The sequence below is a fragment of the Pan paniscus genome, chromosome 19 (assembly GCF_029289425.2).
Source record: "Pan paniscus chromosome 19, NHGRI_mPanPan1-v2.0_pri, whole genome shotgun sequence".
Classification (NCBI taxonomy): domain Eukaryota; kingdom Metazoa; phylum Chordata; class Mammalia; order Primates; family Hominidae; genus Pan; species Pan paniscus.
In genome coordinates, this window is record NC_073268.2 from 24,141,756 (window position 1) to 24,160,987 (window position 19,232).

The 19,232-nt window shown below is 40.6% G+C and overlaps 1 protein-coding gene across 1 annotated transcript; it reads left to right on the top strand.

Moving 5' to 3' along the window:
* The first annotated feature begins 8,649 nt into the window (after window positions 1-8,649).
* KRT28 (keratin 28) lies at window positions 8,650-18,945 on the top strand. Its single transcript, XM_003831410.5, has 8 exons — window positions 8,650-11,445; window positions 11,894-11,976; window positions 12,502-12,658; window positions 13,615-13,776; window positions 13,855-13,980; window positions 16,853-17,070; window positions 17,688-17,743; window positions 18,325-18,945. Exons 1-8 carry the CDS (start codon window positions 10,930-10,932, stop codon window positions 18,465-18,467), a joined length of 1,461 nt encoding a protein of 486 aa, XP_003831458.1. The 5' UTR covers window positions 8,650-10,929; the 3' UTR covers window positions 18,468-18,945.
* The last annotated feature ends 287 nt before the right edge of the window (window positions 18,946-19,232 follow it).

Here is a 19,232-nt window from a genome sequence, read left to right on the forward strand (position 1 = left end):
GCCTGTTATTAGAAAGAAAAGATGGAGGTGTCATAACGCACAACCTTTAAAACTCCTGCTTCTCCTGGAATGTTGTTTTGGTAGTTGGTTTGGGAATGTGAATGAGTAATGTTTGGACAACTGGGTTACTTATGGTGGGAAGAGATAAAAGGAGTTTGGTATGTAATTGCTACTTGATGCCAAGCCAAAAGAAATATAGAAACTCACAGCAATGTCTCCTCTCACCTAGGTGTATCCTCACCCTTCTACGCTCCATGGTGATCTTCCTGCCAAGATTTTTCTCCAATCAAAAGTCCATCTTCCACTTTCTCTTTGGAAAAAGAATGCGTAACAGTCTCACTACTGCCCATCACCTATTCCCTTTCACTGACATCTCCCCAAACCCAACTATCATTTTCTGCCTTTAAAAAATAACTGGAATTTATATAAATCAATCCAACGCCTATCATAGACCTTGGTTCACAGTATGCATTAAAATATGTATTGGTTGATCATTCGTTCTGCAGTGTCAAGCACTGTGCCAGGCAACGGTGATTAAAAATAATGAATGAAACCCAGTCCTTGCCTTCAAAGAACTCAGAAGTAGAAATAGATGTACAACTACACAGACATGGTAGAAAGCACTACACAGAAGTAAGCCCAGGTTGCCATGGGAGCTTGACAATGCAATAGTCCTCCCTGTACAATTGAGATGATCTCTAGCAACCTATGCCTTCCAAAATGTCTACAGGTAATCTACATATACATTCAAATTAAACTTTCTATTATTTCACTGTTTTTTCATCTGCCCTGTCAGTAGAGCTGATTACCTTCTGCAAAAATGGGGACAAAGACTAAGATATCACATCTTGGCAGGAACACCATGCTTTACAGTATTTATTTGTGGAAACTGTGTTAAGAGGGGAAAAATGAAATAAGCACACTGGAATTTCCACTGTGTTCTAATTTTGGAAAGCCATTTAAACAGTGATAAGATTCTATTGTTCATAAACACTACTTAGAATTATAATTATCTCCATGTGCGGGATACTGTGTTATGCGGTCAGGACATACCAAAGTATGTCAAGAAGTAGTATAGAAGAACAGTGTAACACTGTGTGTGTGCACAGATCTTTGCAATTCTCAATATACTTACACCTCTATGTAGAAATCATCTTCAGAACAACCTGGGGACATATGCAGGGTTCAGAAATATGTAATGATTTCCCCAAGGTCTCATGGATAGCAGCTGGCAGACCTAGGTCTTATATCTGGGATTTCTGATTTCAAGCCTAGAGCTCCTTCCTCTAGAGCAGTGATTACTAGACATTTCTTATTACAGTAAAAACATTTGAGTATGCACCCCCAAGATGTCCATATTTATTTTAAAATTATATAAAATATATATGTGTATATATACTATCAGATAGCTCAATGCACAACATGTATTTAGCATAAAGACTGTAGACCCAAATCCTTATTTTAAATAATCTTTTTGAGAACTCCAAATTTTATCAGCTGATTTCTTGTGGAATATAATACCACCATTATGATGATTATTGTATTATATTTTACCCAATAATGTGGCTGGCAAAGAACACTTAACAGAAGTGGAAGTGTCAGCTCTCCCATTTTTTTGTTCTTCAATCATGCTTTCACGATTCTGTTATCTTCCAGTTGCTGTTTCTTTGCTGTTTCTGGTGGGGAGGGGGGATTCGCTCCATTAAAAGCAGCAAATACAATCCTGAAATACAATGGACATAAACTGCAATGTCACAGTGCATTGCAAGCAAATGAAGATGTCACTATCCGCTTCTCTACATTGTGGGGTGAACATTCTTTTCTCAGAATATCTTTTGAGCTGATTGAGAAGAGAGACTGACATAAAGATAAAATCAGAATGCCAATGTCATTCTTATATTAAATATGAGTTTAGTTTAATTCTTACTTTCTAATACAAAAACTTAAATAGAAGTTCTGACACCCTCTTCCTCCCACCCAGTGGGTTGCCTGCATCTCCTAAAAGTACATACTTTACTTGGAGACCAGTGCTCTGTAGTGCTTAGCCCTGCTCCTTCCTATATTTTGCCAGTAGTTCTGACTTACATTCCTTTTTTATAGCAAATATTTTGATTCACCCCCTTTACTATTGAGAAATGAAATTCATAGGTAATATATCCTTCCAACACACAGTTTATCCTAGTATACGGAGGAGGAGCAGGGGTGGGTACTATAAATATCACATGTACAAAACATATACTTATCACTTCTGTGTTTCATATATACATTTTTATATATCATATATAGAAACTGGCCGGGCATGGTGGCTCACACCTGTAATCCCAGCACTTTGGGAGGCTGAGGCGGGCAGACCACGAGGTCAGGAGTTTGAGACCAGCCTGGCCAACATGGTGAAACCCCATCTCCACCAAAAATATAAAAATTAGCCAGGTGTGGTGGCACATGCCTGTAATCCCAGCTACTCAGGAGGCTGAGGCAGGAGAATTGCTTGAACCCGGGAGGCAGAGGTTTCACTGAGCTGAGAGCACACCATTGCACTCCAGTCTGGGCAACAAGAGCAAGACTCCGTCTCAAAAAAAAAAAAAAAGAAAAGAAGATAAAGAAACTATGCATGGGAAGGTTATATTATCTATGATTATAATCTATAGTGTGTAGAAAGGTTAATGATAGATGTAAAAGAAAAACAGAAGGAAAGATAACTTGTAATAAAATTATTTGCATTTCAATATGGAAATGTTCAAGTATGATTGTACCAGAAGATGTAATGAAGTAGTCAAATGATTGCATCTATAAGCAAAACCAGCGAGAATGCAAAAAGGTACAAATGAAGAGAGACTGATAAAACGTGGGCACATCACTGACTTAAATACAATGAGCAGCAATGTTCTTGGTGATGGGATTTTTTAAACAACCCTTGATCAAATTCTGGGCAAAATAAGCTTAAGTACAATCTTCCTTGATTTATACAGCAATTACATTCCTAAAAAAATTCAGTTACAACTTTGCACACACACAAAAAAAAAACTTTGTGTTTTTACATAACTTAGAACTCGTTTCCAGATTCAGGTAATTATAAACAGGTTTTTCACTTTCATGAATAGCTCGTGGTTCAAAAGTCATGTGGAACACAGGACAATTCCTTGATGTCCAGGACTGTATCATGCATTTCATTATGTCTGGCATCCCTCCCCGACCCCAAATGCCAGCAACAACCCCTATCATTATGATGACCGCATGTGTACACATTCACATATAGACACACACACTTCCAAAATATGCCCTCAGCAGCAGTACAAAATATGCCCTTGCACAGAGATTGAGGACTAGGCTTTCATTCCTAGGGTATCAAGAGTCTCTACAGCGGCCAGATACAGTGGCTCACGCCTGTAATCCCAGCACTTTGGGAGGCCAAGGTGAGCAGATCACATGAGGGGAGGAGTTCAAGACCAGCCTGGGCAACATGGTGAAACCCCATCTCTACTAAAAAATACAAGAATTAGCCAGGCGTGGTGGCATGTGCCTGTAACCCCAACTGCTCAGGAGGATGAGGCATGAGAATCCCTTGAACCTAGGAGGTGGAGGTTGCAGTGAGCCGAGATTGTGCCACTGTACCCTAGCCTGGATGACAGAGCGTAGGAAAAAATCTTGTCAGCATGTCCCTGGTAACACCTTGGGTAGTCCTTTTGTAAATTAGATTTTAATCTCAGCAAGGTTAGGTCTGTCTGCCTTACTCATAGGTAGCTGTAAACCCACACCTAGCACAATTCTCAACACACAAGCTGAGGCTCAATAAATATTGGTTAAGCCAGTGACAAAATCAGTGAGTCACCTACAAGTGAGTACATGGACTACAAGACCTCCCAAGGCAAATCCAGGGATGCTGGGGTTTAAAAAAATGGAAAAAATAATTCATGCCATCCAGGCTCTCCCAAGTGCTAGGAACTTTTCTAGCTCTCCATCTTCATGACTTTCTTCATGGTAAACACCTAAACTCTGTTAAAGACTGCCCCCAATAATAGCAACTTCCCCCACAGCAGGTAATTTAGGGGCTTGAGACACTGGATCATAACCAGTGACGATACTTCTAGGTGCAAATCTGGGTAGTGTCACTCAAATGCTTTCCAATTCACTCACTGGTGCTATTTGTTCCCCTCTTTCTCAGGAACCAAGAGAAGGACTGAAATAAACAGTTACCTATGGGAGCTTCATAAAAGCTGCAAATGCTGGTGCAAAAAAAACCCCTTACCACCATGAACAGAGCAGAGGAATGGTGTAGCAGAAACAGCTGTGTCCAACAACGGATGAAGCTGCTGAACTACATCAAGGGCTTGGTGCACCAGCCCTTTTCAGAACAATCATCCCCAGGACCTTGCCAGGAGGAGGGTAAGGATTTGGAGTCCCTGAGACTTTAATTCAGTGGGTGGGATACATTCATTCATTCATTCAACAAATATCATTGAGGCAGGCAATGTGCTAGGCCATGGAGATAATAAGTTAAGACATAGCCATTCCCTGTGATACATGCCATAGAAAATGTACATGTCGGGGGCTAAGGACCATGGACAAGGCACCGTGACATCCAAATCAGAATGGAATGTCAGGGAAGGTTTGCTAGAAGATGTGGCTCTTGAACTGAGCCTTGGTGGATGGTAGAAATTAAATATTCTAAAAGGTTGGGAAGAGCATTATAGAACAACTGGGGGCATAGTTACAAATACTACACTGAGGTACCCAACTTCAAAACTGTGATCCATGTGATATCTCTACAGAATCTTTATTTCTTTGTTGTTGTTGCTGTTATTTGTTTTTGAGGTAAAGTCTCACTCTGTTGCCACAGCTCACTGCAGCCTCTACCTGCTGGGCTCGAGAAATCCTCCTATCTCATCTCCCGAATAGCTGACACCACAGATGCATGACACCATACCTCGCTAATTTTTTTTTTTTTTTTGAGATGATAGTCTCACTCTGTTACCCAGGCTGGAGTGCAGTGGCATGATCTTGGCACACTACAACCTCCAAATCCGGGGTTCAAGTGATTTTCACACCTCAGCCTCTCGAGTAGCTGGGATTACAGGTACACGTGGCCACCCCCAGCTAATTTTTGTATTTTTGGTAAAGACAGGGTTTTGCCATGTTGGCCAGGCTGGTCTCAAATTCCTGACCTCAAGTGATCCACTCACCTCAGCCTCCCAAAGTGCTGGGATTACAGGCATGAGCCACAGCACCCAGCCCAGAATCTTTATTTCTGATCAACATCGGTAGTAGGGTATTGATAGTTGGTGACATAATCCCAGAAGACAGCACAACACAGTGGAAACAACCACAGCTGCAAATGCTAGCACCATCACTCACCATTTGGAAACAATCAATTTCTTTGCCTTTTCTAGCTTCTAGAAGCCACATGCATGTCTTGGCTCATGGCCCCATCCTTCATCTTCAAAGACAGCAGCATAGCATCTTCCAATCTCCGTCTCTGCTTCCACTATCCCATTGCCTTGTCTGACTCTGACACTCCTTCCTCCTTCTAAGGACCCTTATGATTATATTGGGTCCACCCAGATAATCCAGGATAATCTCCCCATCTTAATATCTTTAATTTAATCACATCTGTAACGTTTCTTTTGCCATGGAAGGTAATGTATTCACAGGTTCTGGGGGTTAGGACGTGGACACCTTTGGTAGGGCCATTATTTTGCCTATCTCAAGAATCATCTTTAATTCTTCTCTATTCCTGTCCTCCTCATCCTTACCACAGCTATGTATTACCAGGTGCAATAAAGACATTCTCCAAAATTATCCCAATTCCATCCACTTCTATCTTAACTACCCTGGCTCATCTGAATTACTGCAACTGGCTTTGTAATGGTTTCCCCCGACACACTCTAACTCCCCTCCCATCCATTCTCCATCACTCATCTACTTAAACTTCTTAATGGCTTCCCTTTATGCTTGGGTTCAAATTCAAAATCCCTAGCCTGGTCCAATAAATCTCTTCATGGGCAGCCCTCTGCAGTCCTCTCTCCCTGCACACTCACCACCAGCAATAATGGTTTTCTTCCAGTTCCTTGAAGGCACCATACTCTTCCCTTCTCAAGCTAAAAGAAAAAACTTTACTTTATTTATATTTTCTTCCCCTCCCAAAATGCCTCTTCGTCCACCCCCTTGCCTAGCAATCTCTTTCTCATCTTTCCAGTGTCTGCTTAATGTTATTTCTTCAAAAGGATTGCTTTAATCTAAATTAGGTCCTCCCCTAATAGTTACATATTCCTTCCTTCCCTAATTTTTACAGCAATTTGTAATTTTATGCTTATTTGCTTAAGGCTCAACTCCCCAATAAACAATAAGTTCCATGAGAGTTGAGAAGGTCTCTATTTTCTTCCCCTTGGTACCACCTGCCACTAATGCAATGCCTGGCACATAATAGGTGTTCACTAGATCAAAAACAAAAAAGTACTGGGCACTAGGCTTAGTACTTGGATGACAAAATAATCTGCACAGCAAACCCCCATGATATGAGTTTACCTATATAACAAACCTGCACATGTATCCCTGAACCTAAAATAAACGTTTTAAAAAAATAGGTGATCACTAAGTATTTCTTGACTGAACAAATGAGTGAATGAATGAATGACACCTGATAGCAGAACTGTAGCCAAAAATTTTATTTTGCTATTAATTCGAAATTCTGCAAAGAATTTGTAAGAAGACAAATTAAAGACATTAAAGACAGATTTTTGCATTGTTTGGCTTTCATTTCTCAACCTGACCTTAAGATAATTATGAACTGAAAGGACCACCTCACCGAGACACAAGGCGCATTCTGGGCCTTGTCCAACCAGTTTCACACTGTGTATCTTTGAATGGTTCCTCTGTTTCCTTATCTTTAAAACAGGGAAAGAAAACCTCTCTCTTCCTAATTCCCCCCTTCATTGTAAGGTTCAAATGAGATCATATACAAGAAATCCCTTTGGAAGCTGTAAAGTAGCATATCAATGTAAGGCCATCGTGTCTTTGTACTTATCACACTCTGTAACTTCACAAAATTAAATGCTGAAGCTGCTTGTTTGCAGAGGTTTAATCATTTCCACCTGAGGACAGCAGGGACCCAGGCTGGAGAGGAGGTTCCGCCCCTGGCATCTGCGCGGCGAAATCCATATGTAAACGAGCCCTGCCCCCTGGTGGAAGGAGACGGGTGAGCGTGACCGGCAACTGGGATGGTCAGGATCCTAATGACAGACGCTGGCTGAAAAGGAGAATCCGCTTATTTAAGCATATACTTTTTAGAAATAGTTTGTCATTTTTTCTTTTTGTTGTTTTCATTTGTTTTTTAAATTAACAAATTATAATTGTGTATATTTATGTTGTACAACATGATGTTTTAAAATATATGTACTTTTTAAAGAAAAAAAAACCCAGGGTGATGTTTTAAAATATGTATACATTTTTAAAGGAAAAAAACCCAGTTTTCTTTTGATTAAGAAAAGTTAAAAAAAAAAAGACAAAAAGAAAATACGTGTACATTGTGGAATGGCTCAGTCAAAGTAATTAACACACACATCACCCCATATCTGTATCATCTTTTGTGGTGAAAACACTTAAATTCTACTCTCTTAGCAATTTTCAAGTATGCAATGCATTGTTATTTCTTTTCTTGTTGTAAAATGGCCTTTTGGAAACATTTTACTTACTTATAAAGGATACAGACACGTTACACCAATGAGTTGTCTAATTATTATTTGGAGTTTAGTAATAAATGAGAGATTTGCAATTCTTTATACATTTTCATATTCTAATTCCTTATAGTTAAATCTCAGCAATTCAATTAGAATCATTTTACAACTCACGCATGTTAAGACTATGGATGGTGTATGCTAGAAAATTTCAGCTTATATATTTCCCTATGTGTTACATGCATTTTATTTAACTTTGTTATACTGTGTATATTGTGTATATACTGGACAAATGAGTCCTAATTTTATAATATCTAGTCTCTAGATATTAACGAGGTTGCCAATGTTTAAAAAAAGACTACAAATGACAACATATAAAGTAAGTATTTGTATGAGCATGCATCATAGAGTAATTACTTATGTCTAAATATGTTCACGGTGCCAGAATACCAAGGTCAACTTGAACATATGCCACGTTTTCACCTGGCCTATCCCTCACAGCTCTGAGCAAATTGTTCAACATTTCTGAGTCTCAGTTGCCCTGAACTGCCAAATAAGGGGCTAAATTAGGTGATGTCTAAGGCTCTTTGCAACTCTAAAAATATCCTACAACTTTGTCCAGAAAATGCATCTTAGAGGCCACACGCGAGCCACCCTCAGCACCAGCTAATTAGGCTCCAGACTGTTTAGGCCAAGGCAATTCCAGGAGACTACCCCTGACTATTCTGGTGGCAAAACAATTTTATACTTGTCATCACTCCCTGAACCCAGTCAAATCCAACCAAGTGGACTCAAAACCAGTCACGTCCAACCAAGTGCCTCCTGTCCCTTGTCCCTCCTTTTTCCTGCCCTGCCAACCCTCTTCATCCCCACCCTCCACAGCCATGGCCTCAAGAGGAAGGAGGCTTCTCCTTGGTCACCTCTCCTTCCCTTCCAGCCTGATGTCCCGGCCCTCCACACTCACACACCCAGTTAGGAACACCACCAATAGTAATAATAATGGCTTCCATTCATTGACAGTTTTCCATTTGCCAGGCACTGCACTAAGCATGATCTCATTTAGTTTTTCAACAAGCTTATGAGGTGGAAACTCTTTTTATCCACACTTTGACAATTACATGAACCTTTTCTGCAGACCTCTCTGCAAAATAGTTCAACTGAAATGATTCTTTAATAGCATTAACCACTTTCTGCTGAATTGTCCTAACAACTTTTTCTATCAGAAACTTATCCTTCATCCTCAATCTCCATTCCCATCTCTCTCCCCTTTCCTCTCATTTTCTCCCACATCTTTTCCTCTCATTTTCTCCCACATCTTTTCTTGTCATCTCCTCTCCATCCTCCTTCTTCACTTCCATCTCCTCTTCTGCTCCCACTTCCACACACCTAACATAAGGACTTCAAGGCAGAGTCTGTGTTCTCTAGATCCCCAATGCCACATCTAGCTTTGTGCCACTTAATTCTTACGCTAAGACTCCTCTTTTGAGGCAAATGCCATCCAATGGCCCCTCACCACACACACTCCCCTCTGCCTCATCATCCAAAAACCTTGACAATGGCTCACAGCCCACTTCCCTCCTGTCTCCTGCCATCATGAGAAACTTCACGCCTTTATAGATGGTACATTTAATGTCACAGACAGATAGTTCCTGACCTCCTACTCTCTTGCCTTTCAGGTCCAATCCACTTCTGACTTCTTGTTCCAGTGACTGTTGGTCCACTCCCATGACTACTCTGTGGACTTTGGTGACACCTGGAGTTGTGCCTACTTTAAAATTCTAAATTCTGGTTTCCACTATCCAATTTTAGCCTGTCATCCTTCACCTTTATCAATCTCCTCCTCACACTCCGCCTGCTCCATGACCTCATAAGGATACCCAATGACTCACCCTCTGCCCTTTTCTTCAGTCCATCTGTCCCTCTGATTTTACTTTCTTCTTGCTATATGATCATACAGTCAATCGCCTCAACTGTTTTCTCAAGAACACCAGAAATTTCTTTGCCACTGTTTCCTTCTTCTGGACCTGTCTTCAAATCCCAAAACCCACATCAGTCTGATCATCATCCTTTCTATTCCTGCACCAGGATTACTTCCAAATATGCAGTTGAACATCATTATAAATGAGAGCTGGACCCTCCAATTTTCTTTTACTCATTGCTAGTCAAGTATTTTTCCAGTTCAGTATACATATTCTAAACAGTCATTCTTGCTATCAGTCACCTTCATCTGGAACATTCTGGCAACCCCTCAAGTCCAGTTGGTCCAAACCTAAACTCAGTGTCTTCCTCCTCCTCTATTCCCCATCTCAGTGAATATTATGAGTTCCCGGAATCTAAAATTAATTACCTAAGAGTTATCCCCAATTCTGCCTTATTCCCTACTCTCCAAATTCAATCATATTACCATATGCTCTCAAAGCCATCTTCTCTGCATCCCCACTGCCTTCATCCTTCTCACCTGGACCATTGTTCCAACCTTGTAATTGACCACCTTGTTTCATTTCAACCTGATCATGTTGCCCTCTGCTTTTTACTTAGGATTCACTACAAACTCTTTAGACCAGCACAGAAAGCTAACCATGATCCAGCCCCTGTCTGGACCTGACAATAGATTTCTTAAAGATTGTAATCACGCATTTTTCACTTCTGCATTTAGTTAACACTATGTCTTTCATTTTAGCACTTAGCATAGAGCACCAAACATCATAACCATGCTATTTTAAACAAAATAATAGGTCAATATTTGTGTCATTGTCCAAGATAATAAATAGATGTTATAATCATGGTAAGAACAGAGATGTCACTAGCCTCTGTTTTCTAAATAACACATTTTTTTCTGGTAGGATAAAATATCTGTTTCTGTAGTTAGCAGTCCTTTATACCCCTCCGTGGTAATTGAAGCCCTACTGTACCTCACAGAACTCTATCATAATCTTACTTAACTTTATAAAAAATTTGATAATACCTGGCGCCAGATAATGACAGTATATGCCTAGGGTCTAGATGAAAGGAAAGGATTACTCACTCAAAATTAGAAGTTAAATTAATAAACTTAATATAGAACAAACCCTATTATATTTAAGATAAGAAATAGCCCAAAGCAACACCTAGGGATGTTAGACATTAATTATTTTTAAAATCACCCAATTATACATAATTTTATGCTAATCTAAGTGATGCCATTTTTCTTTTGGCACGTATAACTCAAATAGGAACACCCCAATAATGGTATATAAAAGCCCAAAGAAATTATCAGTGCATGATATTCTGTTCTCTTGGGACGTTACAGTTTTGCATAGACAAGGTGAACATTTCTCAAAACACCATGTCTCTCCAATTTTCGAATGGATCCAGGCATGTTTGCTTAAGGTCTGGAGCTGGATCTGTCAGACCCCTCAATGGAGGTGCAGGCTTTGCAGGCAGCAGTGCATGTGGCGGCTCTGTTGCTGGAAGTGAATTTTCCTGTGCCTTGGGAGGGGGCTTGGGCAGTGTTCCTGGTGGGAGCCATGCTGGTGGTGCCCTTGGAAATGCTGCTTGTATTGGCTTTGCTGGAAGCGAAGGGGGACTCCTCTCTGGAAATGAGAAGGTGACCATGCAAAATCTTAATGACCGCTTGGCATCCTACCTGGATAATGTGCGAGCTCTGGAGGAGGCAAATGCTGAATTAGAGAGAAAAATCAAGGGTTGGTATGAAAAATACGGACCTGGATCTTGCTGTGGACTTGATCATGACTATAGCAGATATCACCTAACAATTGAGGATCTTAAGAATAAGGTGAGAAATCACAGATTTGGAACTAACCCAAGTATTTAAAGCTAAGAAATACCTAACAAAAGACATGCAATAAGAAATGCTTCATGACTGTTATCTGTAACTAGTATTTATTTATTTAGATAAACAATTCTTCCTACTATTCAAAAATGGGCCCTTTGATTCATGAATTTTAATGTAGTTAAAATGTTATTAGTTCCATTGTTTATGTTGAAGTACATTCATAGGCATATGAATAAAAAAGTATTGTAGTTCTAAAGTTAGGCGAATATATGAGAATAAATAAAACCATGTCTTTAATTTTTAAAAGTTAAACTTGAAACATTTTGATTATTACATAAGGAGGTGAAATTTTTATGCAAAAACTTGAGTAACCTTTTTCATTTCCTGAAATAATGAATCACATAAAAGCATACTTACTTGTTGTGTTCTCTGTTTTGGTTTATTCTAGATTATCTCCTCCACTACTACTAATGCTAATGTCATTCTGCAGATTGATAATGCCAGACTGGCTGCTGATGATTTCAGGCTAAAGTAAGTGACAGAAGAAAATCCTGCTCTAGAAAAAAGTTTATATTTATTTAATTTGTTAAATAAAATTTCTATTTCATCCCAAGTAGAATGAACTATCACCTAAAAGATAAAAGGAAGCAAAGGATTTGTATTATAATGTTACAATCAACTTATACATAGTTATTATATTCCTGGGACAAAATATCAATATATTTCTCTGCCTGCCTAGAATACTGCCAAGCACAAAGTAGATGCTCAGTAAATCATTAGTCAACTAAGGAAAAACATTAACTAAAATAAAATTCCAAAATGGTGTATTTTTATTTAACTAGGTTATGCTATTGGAATTTGTGTGATGAAATAACTTCCAATTATCCTGTACAGAATTGAGTGGGGGTAATGGAGGAGCGCTTTCTTCATATATTTTTATACTATTTACAGTCCTAATTCAATTTCTAATTTTCAGTTTAAAGCAATTGGGATTGAATATTTCTGTTTCTTGAGGTAGTCTTACTGGCACTGAAATTCACTTAAATGCCCCCCAAGGTATGAAAATGAGCTCACCCTTCACCAAAACGTAGAGGCTGACATCAACGGATTACGGCGAGTCTTGGACGAGCTGACGCTCTGCAGGACCGACCAGGAGCTGCAATATGAGTCTCTGAGTGAGGAGATGACATATCTCAAAAAGAACCACGAAGAGGTAGGAGAAGCTTTACCTGTAGTCCAATCACAACTCTGTACATTTTAAATACTGGGCAGGGGTTGGGGGTTAAAATCACAATAGTAATTCAGGTTCATTGTTATAATTTGCCAACGGATACAGACAGATTAGTCTAATAATACTACCTACTACGAGGGGATGTTAAAAGGCTTCAATGAATTAATACGTATCACACGCTCAGAACAGTGCCTGGCCTATAATAATCACTCAATAAATGACAGCGGTCATCCCTAGGATGAATGCCTATGAGGGCCAGGATTTCAGGATTTTTTCTACTGTTCTATTCCCATCAACCTGACATTTAGTCAGTAACTATATGTTGAGTAACTCTCTGGTCTTTAAATCCCTTTCTCATTTAAAAGAATAAATTACTTCTCTTGGGGTGCTATGACTGTTTTTGGTGGTGGTGGTAATTTTAATTAACAGGTCCCTAATTTTTTTGTTTGTTTGTTTTCTTTTGTTTTGTTTTGAGACAGAGTCTCGCTCTGTCGCCAGGCTGGAGTGCAGTGGCGCAATCTCAGCTCACTGCAACCTCCACCTCCCAGGTTCAAGCAATTCTCCTGCCTCAGCCTCTGGAGTAGCTGGGACTACAGGCGCACACCACCACGCCTGGCTAATTTTTGTATTTTTAGTAGAGATGGGTTTTCGCCATGTTGGCCAGGCTGGTCTGGAACTCTTGGCTTCAAGTGATCCGCCCGCCTCAGCCTCCCAAAGGGCTGGGATTACAGGAGTGAGCCACCTCGCCCGGTCAACAGTTCACTAATTAAATAGATGATTGGCATGAATATGGACCGAATATGTCAATTTAAAAATTGTGTGCCATAAATTATACACCTGACCGCAAACTTTGAGACATAAAGTAACACGTTTGAGAACTTCTCAGACTGAGTGTGAACCTGCAATGCCCCTAAAGCCACACTCTTGCTTCCCTCCAGGAGATGAAGGCTCTGCAGTGCGCGGCTGGGGGCAACGTGAACGTGGAGATGAACGCGGCCCCGGGGGTAGAACTCGCGGTTTTGTTGAACAACATGCGAGCGGAGTACGAAGCCCTTGCAGAGCAGAACCGCAAGGACGCGGAGGCCTGGTTCAATGAGAAGGTGAGGTGGGCCCCGTCTCCCTGCTCACACCTCCCCGGGGGTGGGGACTCCGTGTGACCCTTTTTCCCGGCACTACAGAGCGCCTCGCTGCAGCAGCAGATCTCCCACGACTCAGGCGCAGCCACTTCCGCCCGGAGCCAGCTCACCGAGATGCGGCGCACCCTGCAGACCCTGGAGATCCAGCTGCAGTCCCTGATGGCCACGGTAGGTGACAGCGAAGGTCAGCCTGGATCCTGTGATTCTAGAAAGCCTCCGAGAAACACTTCCCTCTGCCCTTCCTTCTTTTTTCCTATTATACCTTTGCCTGCAAATACTTAGCAGAGAGAGTGGAGGAGAGCAGGAAAAAACAGATCCATAGACACTCAAAAGAGAGCTTTTTCTTCCTCCTTGACGTCACTGGGAGTTTCCTTCCTGGCTGATGCTTAGTGCTCATTTCATGAAAATAGACATTTCACATAGATCCTTTCTCAGGGTAATTCAGCTTAGGTCCGCAAAACAAACAGCAGCAATATTGCTGCCCCAGAAAATTAGCCACAGGTCTATGATCAGGGGTGTGGGGCTAGTGTCACACAGGGCAGGGAGCCAGCATCACACCAGCATCTCCTGATACTGATGAAGACATATTAGAAGCCACATGTGGTTTCACCAGGCAGAGGAAGAGAGGGTACACACCTGAATGCCACATGGGCACTGTCAGGCTCTTCATCGCCACAGAGTCCAGGGCGGAGGTCAAATCCCGGAGGGCACACCTGGGAGCCAGGCCTTCAGCCACTTGGGCACATACCACCAGCTCCTGGCTTACTTCAAAGGTCAGCATGGCGTCAACCCAGGATTAAAAATGGCTTCCCTTCTAGAGTGTGAGCTGGCAGTGCCCAAAAGGCTTGACTTTGAGAATTACGGCATGCACATGGCCTAAGGACTCCCTTCCTCATAAGAGGTTTCGTGCCCCCTGAGGACACCAGGTTGTAACACAAAGAAGAGAGCAGCTGTTACCCAAGTGAGTGCAGTGAGCCAAAAAGGAAAAGATGACTCAAAACAACGGGAGATTATTTTGATTTAGCCGCCCTCTAAAGGTGTGTGCTTTCTCCCTATATCGGATTTAGATGGGAGACTTGTTTTTACACTGACTGGCCCCTAACTTAACCAGGATGACCCTCTTCTCCTCTCCCTCATCACTGCTGCTAGCAGGTACCCGAGAGACCCCTGCCACTGTGGGCTCCTGGAACCTTCTTTCTTCTCCATTTCCCTTCTTCCCTGAACTAGATCCCTGAGGACTCTGTTCCTGCTGCAGGAGCTGTGTGAGTGAATCCTCCCTCTATTTCTGAGCTACGCTGATGGAAATACATTTTCGAGTCCCCAGACCAGAATTGTGAGCATTTTCACATAGAAACAAGGATGTTATAAAGTAGTTAGAGTCTGTGCAGCCAGTGGTACTATAATTTGGGCTCATAGGATAATCCACACATAAAAAGCCCACTTAACACAGGACATAACTGAATTCTAGAATAATGGGAGCATAGTACCTAACTTACATCCCTGAGGCCCTGTTGTCTTATGAATTCTAAGCTCAATCTCCTAGAGTTAGAACACAAGTCATTTGTAAGTTGGGAGTTGTCTAAATACACAAATGTTCACGTTTGCTTCCTGTGATGTACAAACTTTCAAGTTCATCCTGTTCTCCTCCCTCTTTGACAAGCCAGCCTTCACAGTGGAAGACTGTGAAGTAGAGACGCTGTCCTCTCTGACTTATGAGTGTATTAGCAATCATAAAAAGGAATACCCTAGGAGGACGCATTACCAGGGAAATAAAAGTTTTGAGCTGCCGAGCACACGCCTCACTGGCGTCTTGCTACCTGCTGCCTTACTCTCCGCATTGCCATCCTGATCTCCTTCCACTTACGTGCTCCTGGAGAGCCCAGCACCCTCCATGTAACACGTCTGTTTGCCTAAGTCAGTAGCTCTAAGTCAGTGTTAGGTTCTCAGCCCCATCAGACCCAATGTCTGCCTGTTAAGACAAATATTGTGTAATTCCTTCTTTGCAATGCTAGAATGAAGTCACTAGGTAATAGATTTAGAAATATACAAAATTATTTTTTAAAGTATAATACCATAAATGCAATAAAAAGGCAAGTATTTTAAGATAAAATGTATTTACTAGGTAAATACTTGGGCCTAACTACCCTAGAAAATGTAATGAAAGAGGCAGAGCCTTGCATCTTCTCTTAATAAATCTTTCATTTTCAACCATGTAAGATCAGAAGTTCCTCCACACAAGAAAAGGAAAATGAAAGAGTGGAAGTTGGGGTGGACACTTGGATAATAACTAATATCAAGAGAAGTAATAATTGCCCAGACATATTTATCTGTAATAAGGGAAAGAAGAAAATTACCTTAATTAAAGGAGGCAGCAGGTGCCAAGACAAATTACAGACTGTAGAAGTAGCAAAGAGGAAGTATGATATTCATAAGAGTAGTGTCGAAATAATGACCTGTATTGTGTTATGAGATATAGCTCTTGCCTTGAAATCTCACATCTGTTAAGGCACTCATTCAATCTCAGGTACCTTAATAAAAGACCTTTGATAGAGGCTAGAAAATCAAGGATGGATTAGAGAAAAAAAAAAAGCAGTAGCACAAAAGGCCATGGAACACTAGCGGAGTGGATCTGCGGGGACAGTAGCAGAGTAAGATGGAAACAACAGGTAACCCTGAAATAAATATATAATTTCAAAATACAAGTTTTCCCATATCGATTTTTTATTCTGCTACCCTTAAAAGGTGCTTTAATATATCGGTTGGTTTTAATAGAAATATGACCTATATATCATCAATGTCCAGTGGAACATCAAAAGTCTCGTGGGAAAAGGGCCATTTATCCCAGATCAGGATCCCACATCCATCATGCCTGGCCCTCACTTCATAAATGCCAGCCTCCTTTCTTTCCCATTTGATTGTGACAAGCCTCACAAATTTCCACAATTGCCCAGGGAGCAATCCTGCTGATTACTGAGAAACAATGTTCTACTAGTCCTCAGAGTGTTTTCATCCCTTGCCACGGCTTCTTTGATGTCCTCAGAAACACTCCCTGGAGTGCTCCTTGACGGAGACCGAGAGCAACTACTGTACGCAGCTGGCGCAGATCCAGGCTCAGATCGGGGCCCTGGAGGAGCAGCTGCACCAGGTCAGAACTGAGACCGAGGGCCAGAAGCTGGAGTATGAGCATCTCCTTGATGTCAAGGTCCACTTGGAAAAAGAAATTGAGACCTACTGCCGCCTGATAGATGGAGATGGAAAGTAAGTAAAGCCATTTGAAAATCCAGTTTTTACCTCTTTTAAGCTACAAATGTGGGCTGCCCATTAGCCTTCCATACTTCCAAGCCTTTTCTTTTTCATTCCCACTGCAGAAAAGCATGTCCATCTCTTGTTTTTTTGGAAGAGAGTCATCTCTTCCAAATCCTGCACATCACAGTGTTCTCCTCTGCATTAGATGACTGGAAATGTTCCTGCAGCCATTCCCATCTGTTGTCCATGTTGATCACTGTGGGTTTCAAGATTCTCTCCACCTCCCACAAGCAGGCTTTATCCTTCTTTCAGTGCATACCTAATTTCACTGCTGCCCTGAAATAAATGTACTCTGTACAAACCACCTGGATCCATATATATATGTATGTCCTTACGTTTTAAATTCTTGGGTGTAAAAAAAAAATCAAATGGAAACAAGATTTATTTATATTCTCTCTTTAGATAACATTTAATTACTTTCAGCTCCTACACATAAAAATCTTAAGAGTTTCCTCTATAGAAAACTAAGACCTGTTTTTGGCATACAAATTTCATTCATTGAGTCAATGAATATTTCTGAAGCGATAGTAAGCAGAAATATAAAAGAATAAACTATATTTCTTTTACAGTTCATGCTCCAAATCAAAGGGCTTTGGATCAGGAAGCCCTGGGAATTCATCTAAAGGTAATAAAATCTAGTTCTATTTCTTTTCTTTTCTTTTTTTTAATTTTTTTTGAGACAGAGTCTCGCTCTGTTGCCCAGGCTGGAATGCAATGGTGCTATCTCGGCTCACTGCAACCTCCACCTCCTGGGTTCAAGTGATTCTCCTGCCCCAGCCTCTTGAGTAGCTGGGATTACAGGCACCCACCACCATGCCCAGCTAGTTTTTATATTTTTAATAGAGATGGAGTTTCACCATGTTGGCCAGGCTGGTCTCAAACTCCTGACCTCAGGTGATCTGCCCACCTCGGCCTCCCGAAGTGCTAGGATCACAAGCATGAGCCCTCTAGTTCTATTTCTATCACAGCAATACTTTTGCATTAATGGCAGTCATACACTACAACCGTAGTCAATATTTAAATAGTTTTAGCTAAACTGTTCTGAATGGGAAGTATCAAGTGGCTAAAACTATCCCAAGCTATTATTATAAATATATACTTACTCCCTCAATCAAAAATATGCATAATATATTATATTGAACTAGCAGTGGAATTGTCATGTAATCTTTTTGGTTGAATATATGTATGCCTATGTTTTATTTGTAGATTTATCCAAAACCACACTGGTAAAGACAGTGGTTGAAGAGCTAGATCAACGTGGTAAAGTTCTTTCATCAAGGATTCACTCCATTGAAGAAAAGACATCTAAAATGACCAACGGCAAGACAGAACAAAGGGTTCCTTTCTAGCTGTCATTTTAGAGAAAAGAATAATTTGGGAAAGGATCCTGTACAATTGCATTATTCTAAATATCAGAGAGAATATACACACTTTTTACTTTTAAAGATACATTACTTAGCAAAAATACCTGTTTTCTTAGTTTTACAGGATATTGAGTGTTTGTTTCCAATAAATAAAAAAGTTGATGTGCATTCATTTCCATTCACTGATGACTAATAAATAATTATTTGTGATTTTTTTCTATGTCTAATTCATAGAAAAACACTTGTGGAATATATTTTAATTGCCTTTCACTGTTGTTTTAAATAATAGTCAATACCGCCACATGGCATTTGAATATGAAACATTCACTAGGCATAATCTTTAAATCACATCGTGTCTATGTGGGCAAATAATCAAAAACTTCAGAAATTCTCCTGTGACTGAAAAGTCTCACCACTAGATGACGCATTCCTGGTATTTTACCAAGAGCGTCTCTCAAACTCTTCTTTCCACAATACCCAGGATACCATTCCTCGTCTAAACAGGATAATCTCCGGAAAAATCCACAGCAATATGGCTTGTGTTAGTGACGCTTTTCCTAGAACAGGGGTCAGAAGCTTTTTTTGTGAAGACCCAGATAGTAAATATTTTAGGCATGGCAGGCCGTAAAGTCTCTATTTCAACTACAAACCTCGGCCGTAGACAATAGATGAATGAATGAACATGACTGTGTTCCAATAAAACTTAATTTATTAATGCTGAAATTTGAATTGTAAATATTTTTACCTGTC

What these genes read in the sequence shown, in the direction of transcription:
- KRT28 (XM_003831410.5), top strand. Translation starts at nt 10,930, where the DNA reads ATGATATTCTGTTCTCTTGGGACGTTACAGTTTTGCATAGACAAGGTG. An exon ending in GCTGATGATTTCAGGCTAAA is followed by an intron (nt 11,977 to 12,501) that starts GTAAGTGACAGA and finishes ATGCCCCCCAAG; the next exon opens with GTATGAAAATGAGCTCACCC. An exon ending in TGCAGTCCCTGATGGCCACG is followed by an intron (nt 13,981 to 16,852) that starts GTAGGTGACAGC and finishes TGATGTCCTCAG; the next exon opens with AAACACTCCCTGGAGTGCTC.